General features: G+C 47.1%; 1 protein-coding gene across 1 annotated transcript in view; it reads left to right on the top strand.

The window, feature by feature from the left end:
- The window catches only part of Dcdc2 (doublecortin domain containing 2), a 136430-nt gene that overhangs the window by 44232 nt on the left and 69929 nt on the right, over nt 1-22269 (top strand). Inside the window, exons 6-8 of the mRNA XM_047559805.1 lie at nt 2647-2793; nt 4465-4519; nt 10204-10366. Coding sequence (XP_047415761.1) covers nt 2647-2793; nt 4465-4519; nt 10204-10366 — 365 coding nt within the window. The remainder of the gene's footprint in view (nt 1-2646; nt 2794-4464; nt 4520-10203; nt 10367-22269) is intronic.

Genomic DNA, 22269 nt, shown 5'->3' with positions numbered 1-22269 from the left:
GAACGTTTTTGTCTTTTCAGTCTCATTGGATAAAAACAGTATTTCATTCCTTCCTGATTTTTACTTATTTAACACCTAGCAATATCAATATTTCTTGTGTATCAGGCCTTATTCTAAGAGCTTTTCATTCTTAATTTAATTAGCTCCGTGCCATTCTCCTTTAGCAGACATGACATGGGTCTAGGAGGGAGAGTTACTTGCTGAGGACAGGAGGGCTCCAGGTGGCAGGGCTGGTTCCAGCCTGTGGGTGGCCAGCCCCAGGGCCTGCCTCTCAACCACCAAGTGCTCTCCAAGTGACTCATGCTCACTCGTTACGTGTGAGCGTGGTCATGGCCTTTGCACATTTATCGTAAGGATTTCAGGCACACTTTAGGAATTAGGGAAATTAGTCCTTTCTCCTGTTGGTTTTAAACATTTAAATCATTTTCTTGATTTTTTTTAAACATATAAATGCCTTGATTTTGATGGAGTCACATTTTCTTTCTTTCTTTTTTTTTTTTTGGTACTGTGAATTGAACTCAACTACTGGGTTGCTTAGCGCCTCACCATTGCTGAGGCTATCTTTGAACTCATGATCCTCCTGTCTTAGCCTCCCATCTTAGCCTCTGGAGCCTCTAGGATTACGGTGCCCAGCTGGAGTCAAATTTTCAATCTTTCCTTGTGATCACTAAGTTTGTGACTCGTTTAGATCGTCCTGACTCTGAGGCTTTAAAAATAATTTCCCATGTCATCATCTTGTGCTTTTAAATTTTATTTAATCCTTAGATCCTTTTGGATTTTATTTTGGTGATAGGAGTGAGAGCAGTTCTCAAAACATGCATATATATGTATGATGCCTAGGTACATATATGTGTCTATTTGTCTTTTACAAATGTAAACTCACCCAATAAATAATATGAAGCACATAAAGATATATGATTTCATGCCCAGCTGTACCCTCTCATCTATACGTATACACATACACATATGTATATATATGGACACACTCATACATAGAAACTCTTCAATACTTAGGGAAAATAAACTGTTACTGTCCTGCCAGCTGTGAGTGAGCCTGGGCTGCGGCTTGCTTGGGACAAGTCTGCTCTCTCTCAGCAGAACACGAGTGAATCTAAGCATCAGCACATGCATGTATCAATAGCATCCCATAAAACTGGTTTGGCTCCCTGTTTATGATTCTTGTGTTTTGTAGCCAAGGAAGAACGCAGGTCCACAAGCACCATGTACAACAAGGCTAAATCCGTGAGCCGGCACGTGTTCAGTACCCTTCCCACACTTGCAGAGGAAGCCACCCAGGCCTTGGTGGGAGATTTCCAGTCCTCAGCTAAGCAGCTTCCGTCTCTTGCTATGGAACTTAACTACTGACTCAGATCTAACTATTTTGAAGGAAAACAGAAGAAGAATGTCTGGTTCTCAGCCAGGTGTGATTTTGTCCCTGGGGCACTTGGCAGTGTCTGGAGCCAGTTTTGGCTGGGGATGGGAGTGGCTGCTACTGTCCAGTGGGTAGAGGCCCACGTGCTGCCAAGTGTCTTACAATGGACAGGACAGACTTCTGCCTCTACGACAGAGAACTCTCTGGTCCAAATGTCAATCATGATGCTGCTCAGAAACCCTGGCTAGGTCAAGACAGGAGGAAGGAATCCGTGTGGCGTTGATACAGACTTGCAGGGTGGAGACACAATGTTGTAAAGACCCTGGGTCTGTTCACTAACTAAAAACAAATACATTTCAGGGGTTTTGGTGGCTGTTTCCACTGAACATCATGGCTCCATATGGTAATGGCATTTACACAATCAGGAAACAAGTTCACAGGTCCATGGATTTTTTTTTAAGTGCTATTTTTGCAAAAATTACTAAACTTTATAATATAATACAAGAGACTGAGAATTTTAAATAAACAATTATCTTGAAATCCTTCCTGCCACTAACTCTTATTTACTACCTTCAAAAATACACATCATCTTCCTGCTTTCTTCTCTCATGGCCTGTTTTCTCCTACTGTAAAACATTTCTGGACAGGTTGAACCAGCTAGCAAGATTATCACAGTTCTTTTAATAAGTAACACATTAGTTGTAGTTGACAGCAGCAGTTTTATAGCAGAGAAAGTTTTTGCGAAACCCTCGGCTCTACGAGGATGTGAAGTTCACACTCACACTTAGGAGGTGCCACAGAGAGAAAAAAAAATGAGAGAGAGAGGGAGACTCCAGAGAGAAAGGGGGAGCCAGAGAAGCACAGATGCCGTGAGGCTCTGCGTGGATGCTGGCGATAGGAGCCGCCCCCCAGCCTCCTCTTCCTCCCACTCCTTGCTGTCCTGATGCAGTCTGTGGGGGTTTGACTGGGGGCTTTTCTTGAGTAGAATGAGGTCAGAAACTTGTCGGCCCTCTGAATACACACAGAAAACATATTTAAAGAAGCAAGCCCCAATATAAATAGAAAAATCCATCTTCTGGGGACACTGAGCTTTATTTATATCATTCATAATCTTGGCATTTTGTTAAATTTAATAACTGAGGCATTTAGAATTCAGTAATGAGAAGAGTAACAGGTGAGCCAGTTTAAGAACAGACTTTTTATTTACATCGTGATTTTAGGCAGTCCTTTAAATGCTCGTTAGACTCCTATTTGTTGGCCTTCATGTTTGGCAGACTCTACACCCTAGGAGGGAAGCTGGTGGAGAGCGGGGCAGAGCTGGAGAGCGGGCAGTTCTACGTGGCTGTCGGCAGAGACAGGTTCAAGAGGCTGCCCTACAGCGAGTTACTGTTCGACAAGTCAGCGATGCGCAGGCCTTATGGGTAAGTCCCTCCCTCACCTGCTCCTCCTGCTCCAGCTGGCCGGTGGAGTGGCCCTGGGTCTTCTGGGGACCCCTGTGATATGTTGTGTGACTGATAATCTCACTTACAGTTAGATGGAAAGCATGCGTGATACATGTCAGTCTTTACTTTTACTTCTGCGAAGGGAAATTGAGAGCTATTGCACAAAAATAGAACCTGAGTGGAACTTAGGAAAGACTGCATAGATTTTTTTGCCTTGTATTGAATTTACAGTAAATGTAAAGATTTATTATTGTGAAGAAGGTACAGGGTGATGAGCTTTTCTATGTAAATTCTATTAGAAGTTTTAGGGTTGTAACAATTTAGCTGAACCAAATAATGTGTCCATTGGTTTGGAGAGAAACATCAAAAGATGTTGAAAACCTAATATCTTACCTCCTTTTAAAATATAAAACAATACAAGTATAAAACAGTATAATGCTGCTTGTACAAATAAATAGGGAGACTGAGTGTATAATTAACACATGCTAAATTTTAATGATTAAACTCTTAGTTATATCCAATACATGGACATTTTTCCCCATGAAATGTCATGTTTGTGAAAGATGCTTCATTTCTGCCAAATGGATGCTCAGCAGAGCCACATGTGACAGACTCTGGCCCCCGCCATGAACCTCTTGAACTGCTCATGGGCCCCCAGGATTCATCTCTGCTGATTCTGTGGTCACTTTGCTCTAGAAACCAACTTTTTTTGTGGTTGTCCTCTGCAGAGATGGAATAGGATGTCAACCATGTGTTTCCCATAAATTCGCAATGTGTGCAACTGGATGGTGAGGCGGGCTGAGGCTTTCTAAAGGAATTAGAGGTGAAGTGGAATCTCAGGGGCCGTGTGGGCACTGTGCCAGAGCACATGGACTTCCAGCACTTGAGAATTATTTACCTGCAGACTCATTGCTAACTCTCCTTACTCACCCATGAAACCAAATCCTTTAACAACTTCTGCAGAGAAACACTGCATTCGCTGCAAGAACCACAGCCCGTATTGATGGCAGTGTGAGAAGGTAGCTCATGCTGGCCTTTCTCCTACAAAGTAGTTGGAGCTACCTGTCATATCTGTGTCTTTCTATTTGGGGAGCCATCCAGCTGGATTTCAAGATGGGTCTTTCCCTAATAACACAGTCACCTGCCAAACAACTTACAGTCCAAAAGACTTTTTTTTTTTTTTTTTTGGCAAGAATTATTATCTTAAAAGCTTCCTGAATGTTAATGCCAGCATTTTATCACTCTCCTATCAGATGTAGACATAGCAGACATTACAAAAACAAGGAAATGATAGAGTTAAAATGTTTTTAACTCAATCTGGAACAATCATTACCTTGCTTAGGAAATTATTTTTTTGAAATGCAAATGGAAAAAAATTGAGATTTGATTAAAAATGCTATATGGTAAAACTTAAAGTGGTACTAAAAGTTTATTTTTAAACATGATTTAAAATAGTATACAGGAACACATTAAAATATTTTGGAATGGAATTTGGAGATTTTATGGTAGTCTGAAATTGGAAAAGCACACGGTACTTTTTCTGTTCACTGGAACAGTCGACTTTCAGGTTGGGGTGACAATTATATTGCTTTATGTATATATTATTTTAAAATAACATTCAGATGTCTAAATCGTAATTTGTTTCCACAGTCAGAAAGCTTCTTCACTACCTCCTATTGTAGGACCCAGAAAGTCTAAAGGGAGTGTAAGTATCAGATGCTTTCCTCATTAATGTTCTGTATGTCTATATGAGAGACTGTCCTTTGGGTTTCAATTAAAGTCAAAGACATGAAACGTGGCATATAAGCAATTATGTCAAACAACATTAGAGCTTTAAAGTTACAGAGAAGGTCCTAAAAGGGAGCTAATATTATTAGAATATAGATTTCAAAAATGTTTTCTATATATATATACACATACACACACCCACTATATCATAGTTGAAATCTGGGCAATGATTCATACAACTGTGAGGACCACTAATTGGGCCACATCAGCAGTCAATCCAGTCTTGTTTTCTATCTCTGATAAAGAGTAACAAGGAAGTTTTGATAAGAAAATGGTAAGACTCAGTTATACTTCTCTAAAAGATTGGGAATTATTCCAGATATTTAGTTTCATACTAGAATCTTTCCATCATTCATTCATTACTTGTTAGTTCGGCAGCCCTGATGAAATGCCTATTCTGTAGGGACTGTGACAAGCAGTGGGTAGGTAGCTTCTTAGCCTGTTTGTATTTACAGACCAGGTTCCCTGTAAGGGAGAATCTCACGTGATGCTCGGCTCCGTCTTTCTGACCAGCATTCTCTTTCTTCCCTCCTGACCGAACTTCCTGAGCAGTGAGTGGCCATCAGAACTCACTGGGCACCCACCACCCCTACCTGAATTAACTAAGCAACACTCTTTTTGTTGTTGTTGTTGTTAGTTTGAAAAACAAGGGATTGATGAGTAATGATACTGCCTCCTAGTGGTGATTTCACCCCCCCATTTTTCTTAAAAAAAAAAAAGAAAAACAATTTTGTGTAAATAGCCATGCTCAACTCAACATACCAAACATTTATGAACCCCTCATTCACTGAGACCCTCCTACTATTTCTGACAAAACTCGGGCCCTCAAGAAACTCACAATGTAGTAGAAATAGAGAAGCCAGCCCCCAAAGTCAATGACCAAACTAAAGCTGAACACCACACACACGGTGGGATTAGCTACTGTGAGTGGAAGAGAGGAAAGTTTGCACCGCCTCAGAGGACGACCTAAGGTTTAGAAGGAGCAGGATGCGGGGCAGGAGGTTTGAGGTGGGAGGAATGGTGTGAGGCAGGAGGAGGGCACATGGAGCAGCAAGCTCACGGCTGGGACTTGGCAGGCACAGAGGGCTGGACGTGGTGCCCAGATGTTTCCAGGTGGCTTGGCTGGGTGGTCACAGGGGTTATAACTGTTTTGCAAATACTGCCATTGTGGGATTCATTCACCAGCGGCTATTTATGGAGCGCGTGTTCTGTCCTGGGACTGTTCCTGGGGTTTCAGAACACTAAGTGTATCCAGGTTACTTAGAGGAGAGACTTAACAGTGCGCCCTGGTAAGGCGTTGTCACTGGGCGTTGGGAGCCTTCTAGGAGGCTGCGCCTGAGCAGAGGAGAGTGACCCCTGTGCATGCCTGGTGAAGGAGGGTTCTTCCTGAGCCACTGACGGTGTGCCAACATCTGGCAGTGACATGCCAGTGGATCCAAAGTCACAAGCTCGGTTTTTAACAGCAGGGTTAATTCACTCCTTTCCCGTAATTAATAGGTTCCCTGGAGGGTGCTCGCATTTTATAGCTCATTATCTGCCTGTCCCTGAGCGCTGTGCTCGGAGAGAGCGAGGGGACGCGAGGGGAGCACGGAGCTTCCAACGTCAGGACCACTGCCAAGCCGGTGGGAAGCACCCAAGTCTAAGCGCAGAGACGAGGCCTTAGAAAGCGATTTCCCTCCGGCTTTCTCGGAATTGCTCTGCTGACGAAGGGGAGGGTGGGTGAGGCCAGCGAGGCGCGGGTCCGCACCGGCGCTCTGCGGGCGCGCCCCCTGCCCAGTTCTGCGCGGGCAGACCACCAGGGACCACACTGCGCGGAGCTCCTCACAGCTTGACAGTGTTGGGAGAGTCGTTGCGATCCTACCCTCAAAAACAGAAGGAAGGTAGAATGAATTAAATCTCCAGTGGTGCTGAATTTGAAAAGTCCCGGGTCGGATCGGAGGGCTGTCCGCCACAGCGCTCAGCCTCCACGCGCCCTCCAGCGGAGAGGACGCCAGGTGCACAAGTCGGTGGTCCTTACTGTCTTTTGGCCAATACAGCCTATAGTCGGTAATTTACAGGATCAAATATAATTTCTTAAGTTTTTGATAAAAACCTGTATGGTGGTCATCATGAAGTTCTGAGTATTAAGATGCATTCCTCTGACGCGGAAGAGACTCAATCCAAGATGGGTAAAAAGGCTCAAGAGCCAGGCCCCTCACACAGTTATCTCAAGCTTCCTGTTTTAGACACATTTGTTGTGAGGCTGGAAGTGGGTCTGCTGTGGTGATGAGAAGAAATTGGACTAGACTGGGTCTTGTTGGAAAGATTCCAGGGTATTGTAAAATATTAAAAAACAGAATAAAACAATTCTAAGCCCCAGTCTTCCCAGGGTGCGAATGATTGAAGGGCTATATTTTTTGCTTTGTTTTGTTTTAGGTACTGGGAATTGAACCCAGGGGCACTTTACCACTGAGCCACAACCCAGCCCCCCACCTTTTTTTAGTTTTGCTAAGTTGCTGAGGCTGGCCTTGAACTTGGGATCCTCCTGCCTCAGCCTCTCCAGCTGCTGCAAGTTGTGTTACTGCGCTCAGCTTGTTAGTGTTTGTATGTGTGAGCTAGCAGTTTGCTATTCCTATTAGACATATTGGTGTGTGTGAGACAGGAGGTATAAGCATAGGGTTGAAGCATAGTCTTGGGGCCTGTTTTTTTTTTTTAGGACATCCTATAAAATTAGGCCTTCTTGATTCTTTCCTTTTTTGAGATAAAGTCCTAATTTGTTACTTCTGGGATGGCTATTTTAGGGAACCATAATGTATCATAGGTGTTCTGAGCATCTTGGGCATTTGAAAACTTCAGTGTAGTAGTTAATTCCTTTAGCTATAAAATGCTGATCATAATACTTATCACACATTTGTAAACATTTGTGTGAGTGTGTATGTAGCACACAAGAGTCAGTCAATAATATTGTTTTATTGACTGGCCTAGCTGTATGAGTTGGCAAAGCTCCCCCGACTCTTATGCCTCTCAAATAGCAATGACTATCTATTCCCTGTATTCAAGTCACAAACCAAATGTGGAGCCTCAGAGAAGAACAAAAGCTAGCTGGGTTTGTTGGTGCATGCCTGTAAACTTGCAGCTCAGGAGGTTAAGGCAGGAGGATTGCAAGTTAGAGGACAGCCTCAGCAACTTTGTAAGGCCCTAAGCAACTTAGTGATACCCTATCTTAAAATAAAAATTAAAAAAGGTCAGGGGATGTGGCTTAGTGATAAAATTCCCCTGAGTTAAATCCCCAGTATCCCCACCCAAAATGGAAAAAATGTACCTACTTCCCTTTTTTTCTTCTCAATGACTATATATATAATTACTCTATTGATTATATTCTGGGAGATGTAAGTATTAAATTATACCACTTACATATAATTTAGCATATATTCATTTTTATATTATTAACACTTTAAGATGAATCAATGTTTTTTCTTTTTTCCAAGAAGGCATTTGAATTATTTTCAGTCTCCTAAACACAAAATGATTCTCTCCTTTCTCTCAGTGTAGTTTAATTTTTACTCACCAAGTGCCTGGAGATGCATCCTCTCTCAATAACAGTGCAGAGTGGATGTCGATCATCAAAGACATGCCTGATGCAGCTGTTCAGTCGACTGCTCCTTCTTGATGCTCCCAGATTGCCCTTGCGAGCATCCCTATCAGAAATGGAAAAGTCATAACTTCCCTATATATTCAGTGTGTGAGGTGGCTGGTAGGATTATACTGATTCTAGGCATCCCAGGACAGGCCTTGTCCTCCCTCGTCCCCCCCGTCTGTAATACTTCTCTCACAGAGCTATGCAAAGCCCACTGCTGAACTCCCGAGTCTTGCTCCTCCTGGGTTGCTTTCTAGTCTAGTCCAGTCTGTGCACCTCTCAACCTTCTAGTACTTGCTAATGGCTTGAGGAAGGTCGTTCTCCTCATTCATTGCTTTTATAGTTTTAATACATTGGAAATAGACCAGGATATGGGACTTGACTAATGGATGTGGACCCTCCACTGGAATCATATTATCTCTTTCCTGTGCCAGACAGTTTATGGCCTTGCAAGAAAGAATCATGGGAAAAAGAAAAGAAAAAAAAAAGTCTGGTTGTAGTTAATGCAGTAATTAAATGGAAACTGTATGTTTAAATTGCAGTTGGAATAGGAAATTAAATTATGCAGAAAGTGTTATAGATTTGAACAAGTTTTCATTCTGTTAATAAATCCATGCATAATTCATTTTCTTGTAGGCTATGACAAAATAGCATAAATAACTTCATTTGTAAGGCTGAGCATTTTTCTATTCTTAATTGGGTGATGGCTAAAACCATTTAAATGCTTCTGGATGGCTGAATATATAAATGTTTAAAATGAGCAGTTCTAATAGGTTTCTAGGCAGATTTGTTTACTTAATATTACTACATTTATTTTCAGATACTAGAGTAGTACAGATATTGCATGAAGATTGCACCCACCGTGGTGCAGTGTGATGTGGTTTTTGAGGAGGAGACGTCCCACCTCACCACCAGGCTCCATATCTGTCTCTTTATAGACCGTCCCCTGCATATTCATGGTAGACCCTTAGGCAGGTACATGAGCCGCATTCAACCAAAGAGGAAACCGAGGCTCACAGCAGAAAGAAGTTAGTCTATGTCCCCAGAGGTAGTGATGGAGCAGAGCTCTGACCAAGCCCAGGATTTCTGGTCTCTCAAACTGGCACCCCTTCCACGACCTGCCACGCACACCTTACACACTCGGGGGTTCAGCCTCTGAGAGCCAGTGCGGCCTCATTAGGAGGAGGTGCTTGTTGGTGCAGTGACCGAGTAGTGGCTGAGTGTCGGTGCAGCTGTTCCGTGCTGTAGCATCGGCTGTCGAGAATGTCCAGCGGCTCCCCAGAAGCTGTACTGGGGCTGTGACTGGGGTCTCTGAGACCCAACCTCATCCTTGTGCTGAGGAGCCCAATTCCGGTAGATGCCATGTCTTTATGCAAGAGGCCTGTGGGGTTCAGAGGCAATCACCAAGAGTGCGGTGGCTTGTGGCTGCATCGCAGGAACAGGGGCAAGTGGGGGTGAGGGGGCATGTGGCCCTGAGCTGCCTGTGTCTGTGCATCACTCTGGACGTGTGATTCTGAGACCTTGCTCATCCACTGGACGGTTTCCTAGTGGGCATTTCCACAAGCAGGGCATGCACGGTGACAGCCAGTTCTGAAGGGTGCAGGAGTAGGGGGTGGTTGTGGCGGCTGACTGCCGGTGGCTCTGGGGACTTCTCTGCTCCTTCCCGGCTGTAGGACCTTGGCAGTCTGGAGCTGCAAGCTCACTTCCTCCTCAACACCACAGGTGGCAGGAGGACAGGGGAATCAGTTATAGCGTACCTGGTCCATATTAGCTACTGACTGTTGTTAGCTGTTGTTTTTATTCTCCTTCCTCTGCCTCTGGGAAGACACCTTTGGTGTTTGTGTGGTATTAAGATGGACAGTTCCAGGACCCCAGGGATGCAGTGCCCCCTGCCCTGTTCTCCACTCCTTAGTGACGTGGAGGAACTGGGAATCCCTTTGGGTGTTCATTAGCCTGCACTAAGGGTCGAATCTCTTGCTATTTAGGGAAATGATCGCCAATCTAAGTCAACAATTGGGTCCAGTGACAACTCATCTCCTCAGCCTCTGAAGAGGAAAGGGAAAAAAGAAGACTCAAATTCAGGGAAATCAAGGAAGGCGAAACAGAACGTGAAGTTGAAGAGCGCACAACAGGTGCCACCTGACGGCGGTAAGTCTGCTATTGCTGTGTTGCTGTTATTGCTTATTATCATTTTAAAGCCGCGACACTTCTAATGATTAGCCGGGTGAAGTGGTGCACACCTGTAATCCCAGCAGCTCGGAAGGCTGAGGCAGGAAGATGGCGCTCAAAGTCAGCCGCGGCAACTTAGTGAGGCCCTAAGCCACTTAGCCAGACCCCTTTCCAAATAAAAAATTAAAAGGACTGGGGGCGTGGCTCAGCGGTAGAGCACCTCTGGATTAAATCCCCAGTACTAAACAAAAAAACAAAACCCAAAACAAAACAATTAAGTCCATGCATTTGCTTCTTCGGACCCACAAAAGACATTCCTTACTGTTACGTATGAGAGTTTCGAAAGAAAACGCCTACTACTTACTGATACTCGCTGTCAAGTGCTGGGTGAATGAGCAAAGGGTTGCGTTAGTCTGAGATTTCCCGGCGCGAGACAAAGCGTGGTGAACTATGAAGCACGCGATGCACGCAGGGAGCTCCAGGTGGAGTCCCCCAAAACTCTAGCTTCGGTTTCCTTTTGGCATGTTCTCAGCAGGGTGCGCTCCCGAGAGTGGAGTGGCGCTGAGGACTGCCTCCAGCCTCCCTGGGCCCCACTCCTGCACCCTGCCCGGGGTCACGCTGGGTGTGGGAGGAGGGAGGATGCGATCAGGGTTCAGATTCATGGAAGGGCCCTGACTTACTGGGGGCTCCTGCTTCTTCCGAAGGCGACCAGGAGAGTCACGCTGGAATTCTGGCAGCCAGTGTGGGCTTGGGAACTGAGGAGAAGCGATCTCCCTTGAGAGCAGGGGAAGCCAAACCAGGAGCCAGAGTAGGCAGGCCCTGCGAGGTGGGGCAGTTCCGAGGGAGCCAGGTGGGCTGCATCTTCACCGCTTCAGCGGGGAAGGTGAGCAGCTGGCCGGCCTCCCAGAGTCTCCGCCCAGGTCTGATCTTGACTTTGGGCCACCCATCTGACTGTCTTGGGCCCCTTAATGAATCTCCAAAATGTGGGGTCACACTGTGATTCATCTTGACATGTTCACTTGTCTTTTAAACGTGTACAGTCTTTTTCAGTGAGGGGGACAAGGAGGTCCGAGAGGCAGAGGTGGTACTTGTTCACTGGGGGCCTGTTACATGGCAGGAACCAAAGAACGGACGTTAGCCTGGAAGAACGAGCTGTACTTGAACATTAAAAACAACAACGGAGGCTCTATTTTATGTATCAGATTGGGGGTCCCCCAAGGCCCTGGGCTTTGCCTTACTAGGTTTTTTTGTTTGTTTGTTTTGTTTCTGTTTTCTTAATTTTTAATCCCTAATACTGGCACAGTTTTAATAGCTATGAGGCACTTACTAAATGTTGAACGAATGAGTGAATGAATGAATGATGGAACTTAAAAAAATAAATAATTCTCTGTAATACTTTAAAACCCACTAAGAAACAGGACCTTTTAAAACCTTTTCAAGCATTATTGACCAAAAAGCTTATAGAAGATGTTATTTACTTATTGTCTGCAAGGCTTCTATTAGCTTATGGCAATCCCAGTTCCTACTTTCACTATATTTTTAAAAAGTTGTTAGATTTAGTATTCGTTCCTGGGAGGGAAGGGAATAATTATCTTTTCAGTTTATACTATTTGTAGAGACTTGGGAACCCAAGAGGCCGTGTTGACATTGTCCAGAGGAAAGCAGCCTTAATTTAAAAATACGACTCTCAGCATTTTTGCGTTTGTAGAATTTGCAAAGAGTTTTCAACAACATTTGGATCAGTGGTATGATAATACCAAGACCATGTTTCGTATTGAAGCAAGTCACTTTTTCACAGTGCTGGGAAAGTCGATGGACCCGGCGTTGTGCCTGTCCTGGGAGAGTCCTGCACGTGGCTCAGAATGCTGCCTGTCTTCTGTGTTTCCTGCTGTAGCTCTGTGAGGTGTGGATTGCAGGTGTTCGAGTTGAGGATCTCCCTCATGCACCAAGCAACTCCTCGTGACTTGCCATGAGGGTTTCATGCCAATTTTCTTTTTCCCTGGAAGGGGCTTGTGCTGCTGATCTAGAAGGCATGTTTAAGAATTTAGCCAAAGCATTTTATATCTTCTCATCCTGATAGAAAGAACATACAACCTGGAAAGTGAATCTCAGCTTCCAAAACCATTTTCCCCCCCAGGAAAAATGAAAAAGATTTTGTGCAGTTCTCTAGATTTAGCTGCCTTTGATAAGTTTAAGCATATTATCCCAAATCCATACCATTGAAAATCAAGCTGTTTTTCCATGGTCTCCCTCCAGATGTCTTGGCTAGAGAAAATTTCAAGATTATAATATCAAAAATCTTTCTCTCTCTCGCCCCTTAATTAGTCTTCACATTTATTTATGATTGAAGTTGATTTTTACTTTAAAGCCATCCATTTGATAATTAAAACCAAGTCTGCATTTTCTGATGCTCATTTCTTAAAAGGGCTCTTCCTCCTAGGAAAGGTACATATAATAAGGATTTGGAGCAAAACCTTCGTGAAGGGCATGGGAGGTCAAGATTATGAGGGAAAAAAATGCAGGTTTGGTTTTAGGATGAAATCTACATGTCTTTTTCTAAGTTAAAATATAAGTAAAATTTGATATTAAGTAAGTGCTTCAGTTTTATTTATTTTTTGTTCTGGGGATTGAACTCAGAGTCCTGAACCACCGAGCCACAATCCCAGCCCTATATTGTATTTTATTTAGAGACAGGGTCTCACTGAATTGCTTAGCTTCTTGCTTTTGCTGAGGCTGACTTTGAACTTTTGATTCTCCTGCCTCAACTTCCTGAGCTGCTGGGATTTACAGGTGTACACCACCTTGCCTGGCTTCAGTTTTATTTCAAAGCATTAGATTCTAGGTAGGGCAAATAAATATCTAGCATATGTTAAATTATTCAGATAATTGATCCAGGTTTTTAAAATCTTTATTCTGTCCTCATCTTGGTAGTTTTATAATTAAGTTTATAGACACACATTTTGTCTTTTATTTAACTGCCAATAGTGTGTGAATGAGCAATGCTGCTCTCAGACTGTAGATGGCAACCTGGGTCTAATTTTATTTCTTTTCCTTTTTTTTTGACTCTGTTTCTCTCTGTAATAGTAAAGCTTAATAATTCAAGCAGAGCAGTGACATATTTCTTCAGGGAAACAAATCCCATTTTCTTTTGGTAGCCAAGATGCAAAGTAAGATCCACTGGTGATTGATGGCGTTGGGTGTGAAATGCATTTTTAGTGCTGCATTTAAATACCCACTTAAGTGGCCCCTGGTTTTGTTGCCCTTTCTGCTTGAGTCACGGTGCCTCCAGGTGTTTCCGAGGTATTAACTGGCTGCTCTCTACACTGGGAGCCAGTCAGCAATGGCCAGTGCTTTGGGGGCATTTTGGATGATGGGTTATATTCAGTAATGTTATTAATATTTGGTGCATGAAAAAATTTGGTGCCTTCCGTGTCCTTGGGACACAGAAAGTACAGGGAGTGTGGTTTGGAAGTGTCGGGAAGGATGTGGGGAAAACGGCCTGGTCGGGGTTGCTCCCCCTTGTGTCCTGTTGGTAATTTCGAGTACGTAAAGGCAAAGGACTGGGGTGCGCGAGACGCCAAGCTGGCTGCCTTATGGGGCCTGTGGTTGTCTCTCAGGTTGTACACACACACACACACACACACTCACAAGGACTGGCGTCCTGAACGCAGTCCCTCCCTCGTTCCCAGTGTCCTGTGGTGAGCTTTCCCTGGCAAAGGGACTCCTGATGAGTGGCCGCCAGCAGGTGTGGTGCCTGCAGACGTTGTCTCCACACCGTGACCTTGGGGAGGCCCGCCCTTGAGCAGTTGTGCTCTTGAATTTCCTGCACAGGCTATTCCTCCGTCGCCGAGCGACCGAAGCCTGACTGCGGTCCGCTCCGTCTCGGAGCATGGCGGGGCTCAGAGTCACAGGGCACTGGCACCTGCCTTCTTTGGTTCAACCTGGCACCTGCTCAGGAACTTGCCTGGCTCTTGGTCACAGGAGACCCCGCAGGTGGACCCAGAGGCACATTCAGAAAATGTGCTTCCCCAGGTCTCAGCCCCGAGGGGGACGTTTGGCCCCAGAGGAAAATGTGGCAGAGGCGTGGGGACGCCTTGGTGCAGTGGGCGCTGGTCTGTGCCACCCGCGGAGGGAGGATGTAGGTCTGCCCGTGTCTCTGCCGCCACACCCACTGTGACGGACACGCGGGCTTTCTGTTCCTTCATTGATCTTACCTTCCACCTGCACTGTGACCATCCGCTCATTGGTGACACGCCAGGCAGCCAGACTCAGCACAGCAAGGGACTTGAGTCGTCCCTCGCGGCTTCTCGTGGAATTCAATTTCCACCAATAAAAGCCAGTTTCAGAACGTGCACTTCGCCTGCTGCCTTGGTGCTGGGAGGCTGAGGCCTCTGCAGCAAGTTCTTCGGGGCTGATTTTTACGTAGTGTAGGATGGTGGTGTGAAGGTGTCTGTATCTGAAAAGGAGACGTTTGCGAGGCATTGAATTTCATGGATATCCCTAAACCTTTGGAAGAGATTCCAGAAATTCATTCTAAGTAGGCATTTTGGGGCTCGGATCACATTTCCTGTCTGACCCATAACCTCCTATGCAGCCCAGCGTTTATCTGAATGTTCTTATTGTACCTGCAGCAGCATGTAAAGTGCCTACTGTGTGCAGGGATGTTGCTGAGGGGGATGGAACCACGCGTCCACCTGAGCATGCCTCAGCTGGCTCCAGCCGGCTGCCTCCAGGGTGCTGCAACCTTCTTGCTCATACACTCGTCCTGACTCCTAAGCAGGACTTTTCACTTCCTCCCCCCGCCCCCATAGGGCTGCACGTTCCACAGAATTCCCTTATTCTGCTGCCTCCAAAGTCAGCTCTGAGCCTTTCTGGAGCTTCCTGTAGGTAGAATGCAGATCCACACCAACGCTGATTCTGGCAAGCAAAGACTGACGCATGAGGCCTTTGTGTTTCAGAAAGAAACAGAAGTTGGGTCCCCCTGGAATTTCATTATGGACTCTGAGGCAGGGCCCAGATCCAGCCTTGGCCAGTCTGACATCATGCGTGTCCATGGGTTGCCCATCCCAGGGGTGGCAGGGTGGGGATGGGGGAGAAGCAGCATGGGATTTATTCTCCTCCCCAACTTCCTCCTCCTTCTACCAGGTCTGGGGTGAAATAAAACCAGATGAAGCCTGGTCCACCGGAGTAAGAGGCTCCTCGGCCACCAGCCTCACGTGAAAGACAGAGATACACATTCAGCAGAGAATCCTCTGTGTGTGTGTGTGTGTGTGTGTGTGTGTGTGTGTACGAGGTCAGCTGTGGCTAGATGGAGGTGAAAATGGATTGCACCTGCTGAGTCATGGTACAGTTCTGATACCCAGACTTTGCCGTGTCCCCATGGTGGGTAGTACTCTGATACTTTATGAGCTTCTTTTACAAATCCTCAGAATAGATGAATAGTATGTCCTAGTTTTGTGAATGGGAGGAAAAGAGGAGAGAGCATCTTACCCAGTCAGAGGATATGTTGGCGGCTCACAGTTTCTGGGAGCTGCCCGACTGACACCCAGCAGGCCAGGGTGGGTGTGCCGAGTGGGAACTGCAGGGGGATGGGAGGAGCAGGGGATGCTTACAAGTGCGTGCTTTGATGACAGGGGCGCTGACGGGTCTCACAGACCTGAAGCCTAGCGGAGAGGTTTTGTGGGTTTCCTGTTTCCTCCTCTCCTGTCCTCCAGTACTTCCGGGAAGACAGTGATTTGAACGCTTTCTGCTTTGCAGGTGATAGGTAGGCATCAGTCACTACAAGGGGATTCTCTTCCCAGCAGGCTGGGGTCCCAGGGTCTTCTCCGCTCGCATACAAGCCAGTCCCAGGCTGGGTCGGTCTTCAGTATTCAGAGCTAAAGGTTGGGAACCTTGAAAAAGTCGGATAGTTTTGAAGCTGATCTCTAGTTTACTTATGAAATGACCAAGTCCTTGAATATCCTTGACTGGACTCTCCTGACCCAGGCCCTTCTCTGGGCCTGCATGCCCTTCCCCAGTCTTCACGAATCGCAGGAACACCACCCCCTTCCTAAGGTACGGCTTCCAGGTCTGCAGTGAAGGTTCATCCAGGGCCTGCTGGGTCCCAGGTACTTTGCTCATCCCCAGTACAGTTCCGTTTTCTCCTCTTTGTACTGATGACTCACACTTTCTTCCAAAAGTCATAATTCTATCCTTGTCAAGAAATTTTCTTGGACAAAATTGAACCAATTCACCTTCTCCATTTCAGTGACCAAACGCCTTCCAATTCATAAATGTGAAAATGTGTTTTGTCTTGTAGTGTTCACATGTCCCCCCCTCTTGGCATTAAGTCATTTCTTAGAAGTAGTAGCACACCATGAGAAAGCAGGGCCATTTCTGCCTAAATGCAGAAACGTGGGGTCTGGGAGAATGCCTAAATACTACGGGGTTCGTAAGACAGGGAAGGAATATTTCCCCAGCAGTGTAACATGCTGGGATTTCTTTGCAGCCTGTGGCCTACTTTCTGTACGACTCTATTTTTATCCTTCTCGGTTGCCCTGGCTGCTTTCAGTGCAAGACATAACCTTCATGGCAAATCACCACACTTTGTGTGATCACAACAGGGATCAAGGCAACAATAAGACAGCTACAGAATACTTTTGAGTTTTCCAGCTCAAAGCTTAAAAGTATCCATTTATTCTTATTTTGTACAATTGGATGATAATACCAAATTGTTTTTGTGAAATGGGGCAAGATTTCATTGCCTTTAAAATGACATCGTAAAATCCACTTTTCACTCTGAGACAGGTGCCCTCACCTTTTACAGGTTTGGACTGATTGTAGCTGGCCTTCTCCTAGACCTTGATTTACTTAACCATAATGGGACCGACTCAAAGGAAAGTCATTTCATGGAGGGTGCTTGTGCCACAGTAAGAAACGAGAAACCTCTACCCCAGTCCAGGAGGACAATTTCTGAGGCCTTTGCGAGACAGGCATGTTAGTCAGTTTTTGTTGCTGTGGCAAAATACCTGAGACAATCAGCTTAAAATGAAAAAAATGTTTATTTTGGCTCAAAGTTTCAGTCCATAGTCAGCTGGCTCCATTGCTTTTGGGCCCAAGGCGAGGCAGAGCATGGTGGCAGGGGATAGGTGGTAGAGGAAAGCTGCCTACCTCTTGGTGACTGGGGAGCAGCATAGGAAGAACATGGTCCCAATATTCCCTTCAGGGATGACCCTGGTGGCCTCACTTCTTTCCACTACGCCTCACCTTCCAAAGGCTCCACCATCTTCTGATAGTATGTCAGGCTGGTGACCAAGCCTCTAACACACGGGCTTTGGGGACATTTTAGATCGCAGCTGTGATGGGGCCAGCAGCCTGCCTGCTTGGCAGCCCTTGGGACAGCGCAGAGCTGTCCAGACTCTGGATGGTTCTAAGGTGAGGACTGTTCCCCGCCCCTGCTGTGACTTCCCACATCGGGGCCTGTGGCACCTTCGTGCCTGAGTTTTAGTCGTGTTCCTGGTGGAGAGATTGAGGCTCACACATGACCCTGGGGCTCGTTGGTCATGCGCTGTGAAGCTCTGCTTCAGGGTTCCGCGGCTCTTCATGTGGAGCAGTCCACACCTTTTCTTACCTTCGGTCCGTGTTCTGGAGGAGCCTCTGGTGGGGTTACTGTTCTCTGGAGCCCAGTGTGAGCAGCCTTGGGATGCAAAACGGGCGAGGGTTCCAAAGGCCGGAGGCATGGGGATTTCTGATAGAATGAGGCAGGACATCTTCTTTATGTGATCTGATCAGGCCAGGCGCTAATGTGACAGCTGACATTTTCCAGGTGCTACCACGTGTCAGGACCTGACGGAAGGTCGTCACAGTTGCTGCAGGAGGTAGGTAGGTGTCACTCGTGAAGATACGGAAGCTCTGAAAGCTGCGTTTCCTGGGACTAAGCAAGGGCAGATGGGGAAACCCGCCGGCTCACTCTGGCTGCAGAGGCTGCCGTCTGGGTGCCAGAAGCTCAGGCCAGGTGTGTACCTCTCCATCCTGGGTGCTTCGGGCTGCCATCTGCTGTGCCATCAACCAGCTAGTGGCATGATAATTCACAGGGGCGTGTGCAAATGGGACCGAGAGTTGTGTTTATTAGTGGTGGGAAAGTGGAGTCGGCAGCGGAGGTGGGAAGCCCTGGAGTTCCTGCAGCTGGGCATTGCAGCTGGCCAGGCCGCTGTTGGAGACTCCACTTCATGAGGCTTGTGTTCCCTCGGTGCTCAGAAAAAAACGTGAGTGCCACCTCATGGCCTCAGGGACTGGGCGCGTCCCCCTCCTGGAAGGAGGGCGGAGCCAGGGTTGAAGAGACAGAATCCTCTTTCTCCATGACCCCTGCCTGGGTCTGACACCCTCTGCTCTCTTCTTCATCACGTGCATTCTCTCTGTCACCACCCACGTACACACACGCTCATGCTCACAGTATGCCGCACACCCAACGCACACTTGCACACACACACACACACACCCACTGCACACTGTCACAGATTCACACAAAACATCACCCGCCAACCCACATACACACATGACATGCCCTCCGCACAGACACACACAAAACACCACACACCCACCACACACTCACCCCACACCCCCACACGCACAACACCGAACCAACACACACACCGCCTCTCGCTCCTCCACCATTTACGCCCCTCCTAGTCCTCCGATTTGCATCTTTGAGTAGAGACACGTGGCCCCGGGCAGACTGCCATGTCTGTACAGTTTGGGAAGGTTTTAAATTCTGGGTCTAGAAGAAGGCTTCACAGAGTTCTCTCCTGTTTGGTTAGTAACCTGGGAATCTAGCTCTTTCTAATAACAAGCAGGAGAATGGTTCCTGCCTGCAGGCCTCTGCAGGTACTGGGCTGGCGTGGGGGCTGCCGGCCACAGGTCCGTGTCCTGGAGGCCTCCCTGTGGCCGCGGGGTCTCGGTTCCGTCTGCGGAGGGAACACATGCTCTCTCAGGCTATCCTTCACCAGCATCCCAGGAGTCTGAGGGCTTCTCTTGCGGACCCCGTTTCCGGGCATGTGTGCCTCCCTTTCCTGGTTGACTCCACTGGTCAGAGCGTGTCTTCCCGCATGTCCTGAGGAGCAGCAGAGGTGGGCATCATGTGTCCTGAAAATGTCCTCGCCGTATTCCCACATTTAGATTTAGTTCCGATGCACAGAATTCTTGGTGAGAGACACTTGCCGCTCAGCGTTTCGAATGTTACTTCCCAGCCTGGACTTTCATAGTCGCTGTTAAGGAATCCGACGCCGTTCTCACGCCCGATGGCTTTGACGTGGGTTTCCCAGGACTGAGGAAAGAGCTCCAGCGCTCGTAGTTCACCTGGGAGGAGATCCAGCTTGGGTGGGCAGAGAAGCCAACAGCAGGGCCATCCTGAAGGGAGCCCCTGCAGCAACCCGGGAGCCCTCAAAACACACCTGGGAATTGTCCCAGGCAGGGGCAGCTGGTCCTTCACAGGCAGAGGCTTGCCCCGGAGCATCCTCCCTGTGGCCACCCCACAGTCAGGCTGATCACACCTCTGTGGCTTCAGGCCTTTGTGCGTGTGTATACGTGGGTGGGTGACAGAGAGAGACTCAGCAGTCCACAGAAGTGGGGTGTGTGTGTTGGGGGGATGGGTGGGGGAAGGGCACTGTGCCCGAAGCTGTAGGAGACCTGCGGGTGGCCCCAAGGTGGGGTGGGTCCCTCCTAGTGTCCACTACATGTGTAAACTGTTTATATTTTCTTATAGGAACATTAGAGACCCCTTTAAAACAAAACAAAGCTGGAGTGTCTTGACATTTCATTATGACACGTCATGGTATAGCTAATGTCATTCATTGCTTCTGAACACGTGAGTGGGCCTGTGAGTTTTGGAACTGTGTCCTTCAATGCTGAGACACGTATTGCATTCTTTCTTATTCTAGCTTATTGAAAGTTGCCCCCTGCTCTGTCTCTTTGGTGCTCCAGGGTTTCTGATGGAAATGAGCCTTTGGAGTTCGTCTCCTTGCATGACTGTTCTCTTCCTCTTCTAATCCTCCCTCTTTTATCTTTTTGCTTTACTTTCTGGAAAACGTTTTCAGCATTATCTTCCAACTCTTCTATTAGTGTTTTCATTATTGCATTTTTAGTTTCCTGGAACTGCTCTGTGTTCTTAGACTTTAAAGTTAACATGGTTTGAGCACAGAGAGTCTTCCTTTGTCTCTGCAGGTTATAGTTATGCCATTTTGAAGTCCATTTTTGCTCCCAGTGTTGCTCTGGTTCCTCTAGCCCTCCTTTCCCGTGTGTGTGTGTGTGCGCGTGCATACCTGAGAGGCCTCCCCCAGTGTCCTGAGTGGGCTGTCGCACTTGAGTGAGGCCTTCCTGAGCTGGCTGCGCTCTCTTTGCACCTGGGTGACTTTGGGTTGCTCTGGGCTGGCCACCAGGAAGCAGTTGTCCTCAGTGTCAGCAAGTCTTTTCTCGTGGGTTGGGCTGATCGCTTCCCCCCGGCTCCCTGCCTGGTGGGAAGGGTGTTGGAGGGTGAAGCCTGGCTCCTGGGATTCTGTGAGCAAAGGTGAGCGAGGAGTTGGGTTTCTCTTTTGCAGGCAGAACCTGGTCTCATCTCCCTGTTTTGAGTCAGGGGCATTGCTGGAGACCAGCGGTGCCTGGTGTTCCCAGTCTAGATCCTTCCAAGCCCCTCTGCTGTCTGAGAAGACAGGTGGAGGAGCCTGGAGACTCAGACGCAGGCCTGTTGTTAGCTGTGCTGTGCCTTAGCCTTTAGGAGCACTTGGTGTCCCCATTCTGGGGACTTCAGCGTTCTGGAGTCTGCTTTCGGTGACTTTCCCACACTTCTCAGAGTCCAGGCCTTTAGCGCCCTGCATTCTCTTGTCACATTCTTACTTGGCGCTTTTTGTCCTTTCTTCTTCCCATCTAGTTTTACATACTTACTTTGTTTACTTTGTGAGTGGGCTTCGAATGAGTGGAGGTAGGTCCTCACGTTCAGCCTGCCACGTTCAGCTGGAGGCCCTTCGGGAATGTTCATGCACCATAGGTGCCGAGGGGAACCTATCAGGCTGTTCCCACTCTGCAGATGAGAAGACTAAAGAGCAGAGCATTAAGTTACCCGCTCAAGGAAACACAGCTGCTGGGTTTGGAAGGACATCAGAAGCCAGTTCGGACACTGACCCTCCTCTATTAACTATGCCACCCTGTGCTCTGCCTTACACTTAACGCTTAGTTGGTCTGTGCATCCAACAGAGAGTGATGCGTGATATTACAGGTGCAGAAACGTTTGGTGCCTTGAACCTGCTACAAGCTTGAATAAACAGCAGCATCGAATCTCTGAGGTGTCACAGCAAGTGAGCTGACGCCCTCTGTCCCCAAGTTTAGAGTTTCCCATGATTATAGTGACTTTAATTAGACCCTACCGTTGTTTACAGCTGAAATGTGCTAGGTCGATTCGCCACACATTTCTGTAAAGCTGAGGCCACGTGCAAGGCCCCAGCCCTCTGCCTGTCAGAGTGACGATCTCACAGTGTGCCCCCATGAGGCTGCAGACCTCGCATTCACAGCACTGGTGAAAGTCAGAGAGCCCCCACAGTCTCCACCAGGGCTGGAGCCACTATGTCGTCACACGCCAAATGACAGCAAGAAAACGGATCAAAATGTACCTAATGAGGGATATGGAGAAGAGTCGGGAGTTGGCACTTCCAAAATTGTGCTTTATGTACGAGGTAAACGTTTTGCAATCTCAAAATGAATGACTATTCCTCTGTAACTTCTATCACCAAAAAGGATCAATTAAAAGACGGAGGAGTTCCCAAGTCAGACTAGATCAAGAAAGCATTAGGAGCAAAAGGGAACAATAGAGATTCTTCTTAAATAAAAGAATCCTACCATTTGCCCTAAGAATGTTA

The sequence above is a fragment of the Sciurus carolinensis genome, chromosome 7 (genome assembly GCF_902686445.1).
Source record: "Sciurus carolinensis chromosome 7, mSciCar1.2, whole genome shotgun sequence".
Taxonomy (NCBI): Eukaryota; Metazoa; Chordata; class Mammalia; order Rodentia; family Sciuridae; genus Sciurus; species Sciurus carolinensis.
Note: the sequence above shows the minus strand (reverse complement) of the source record. Positions and strands in the feature narration are given on the sequence as shown.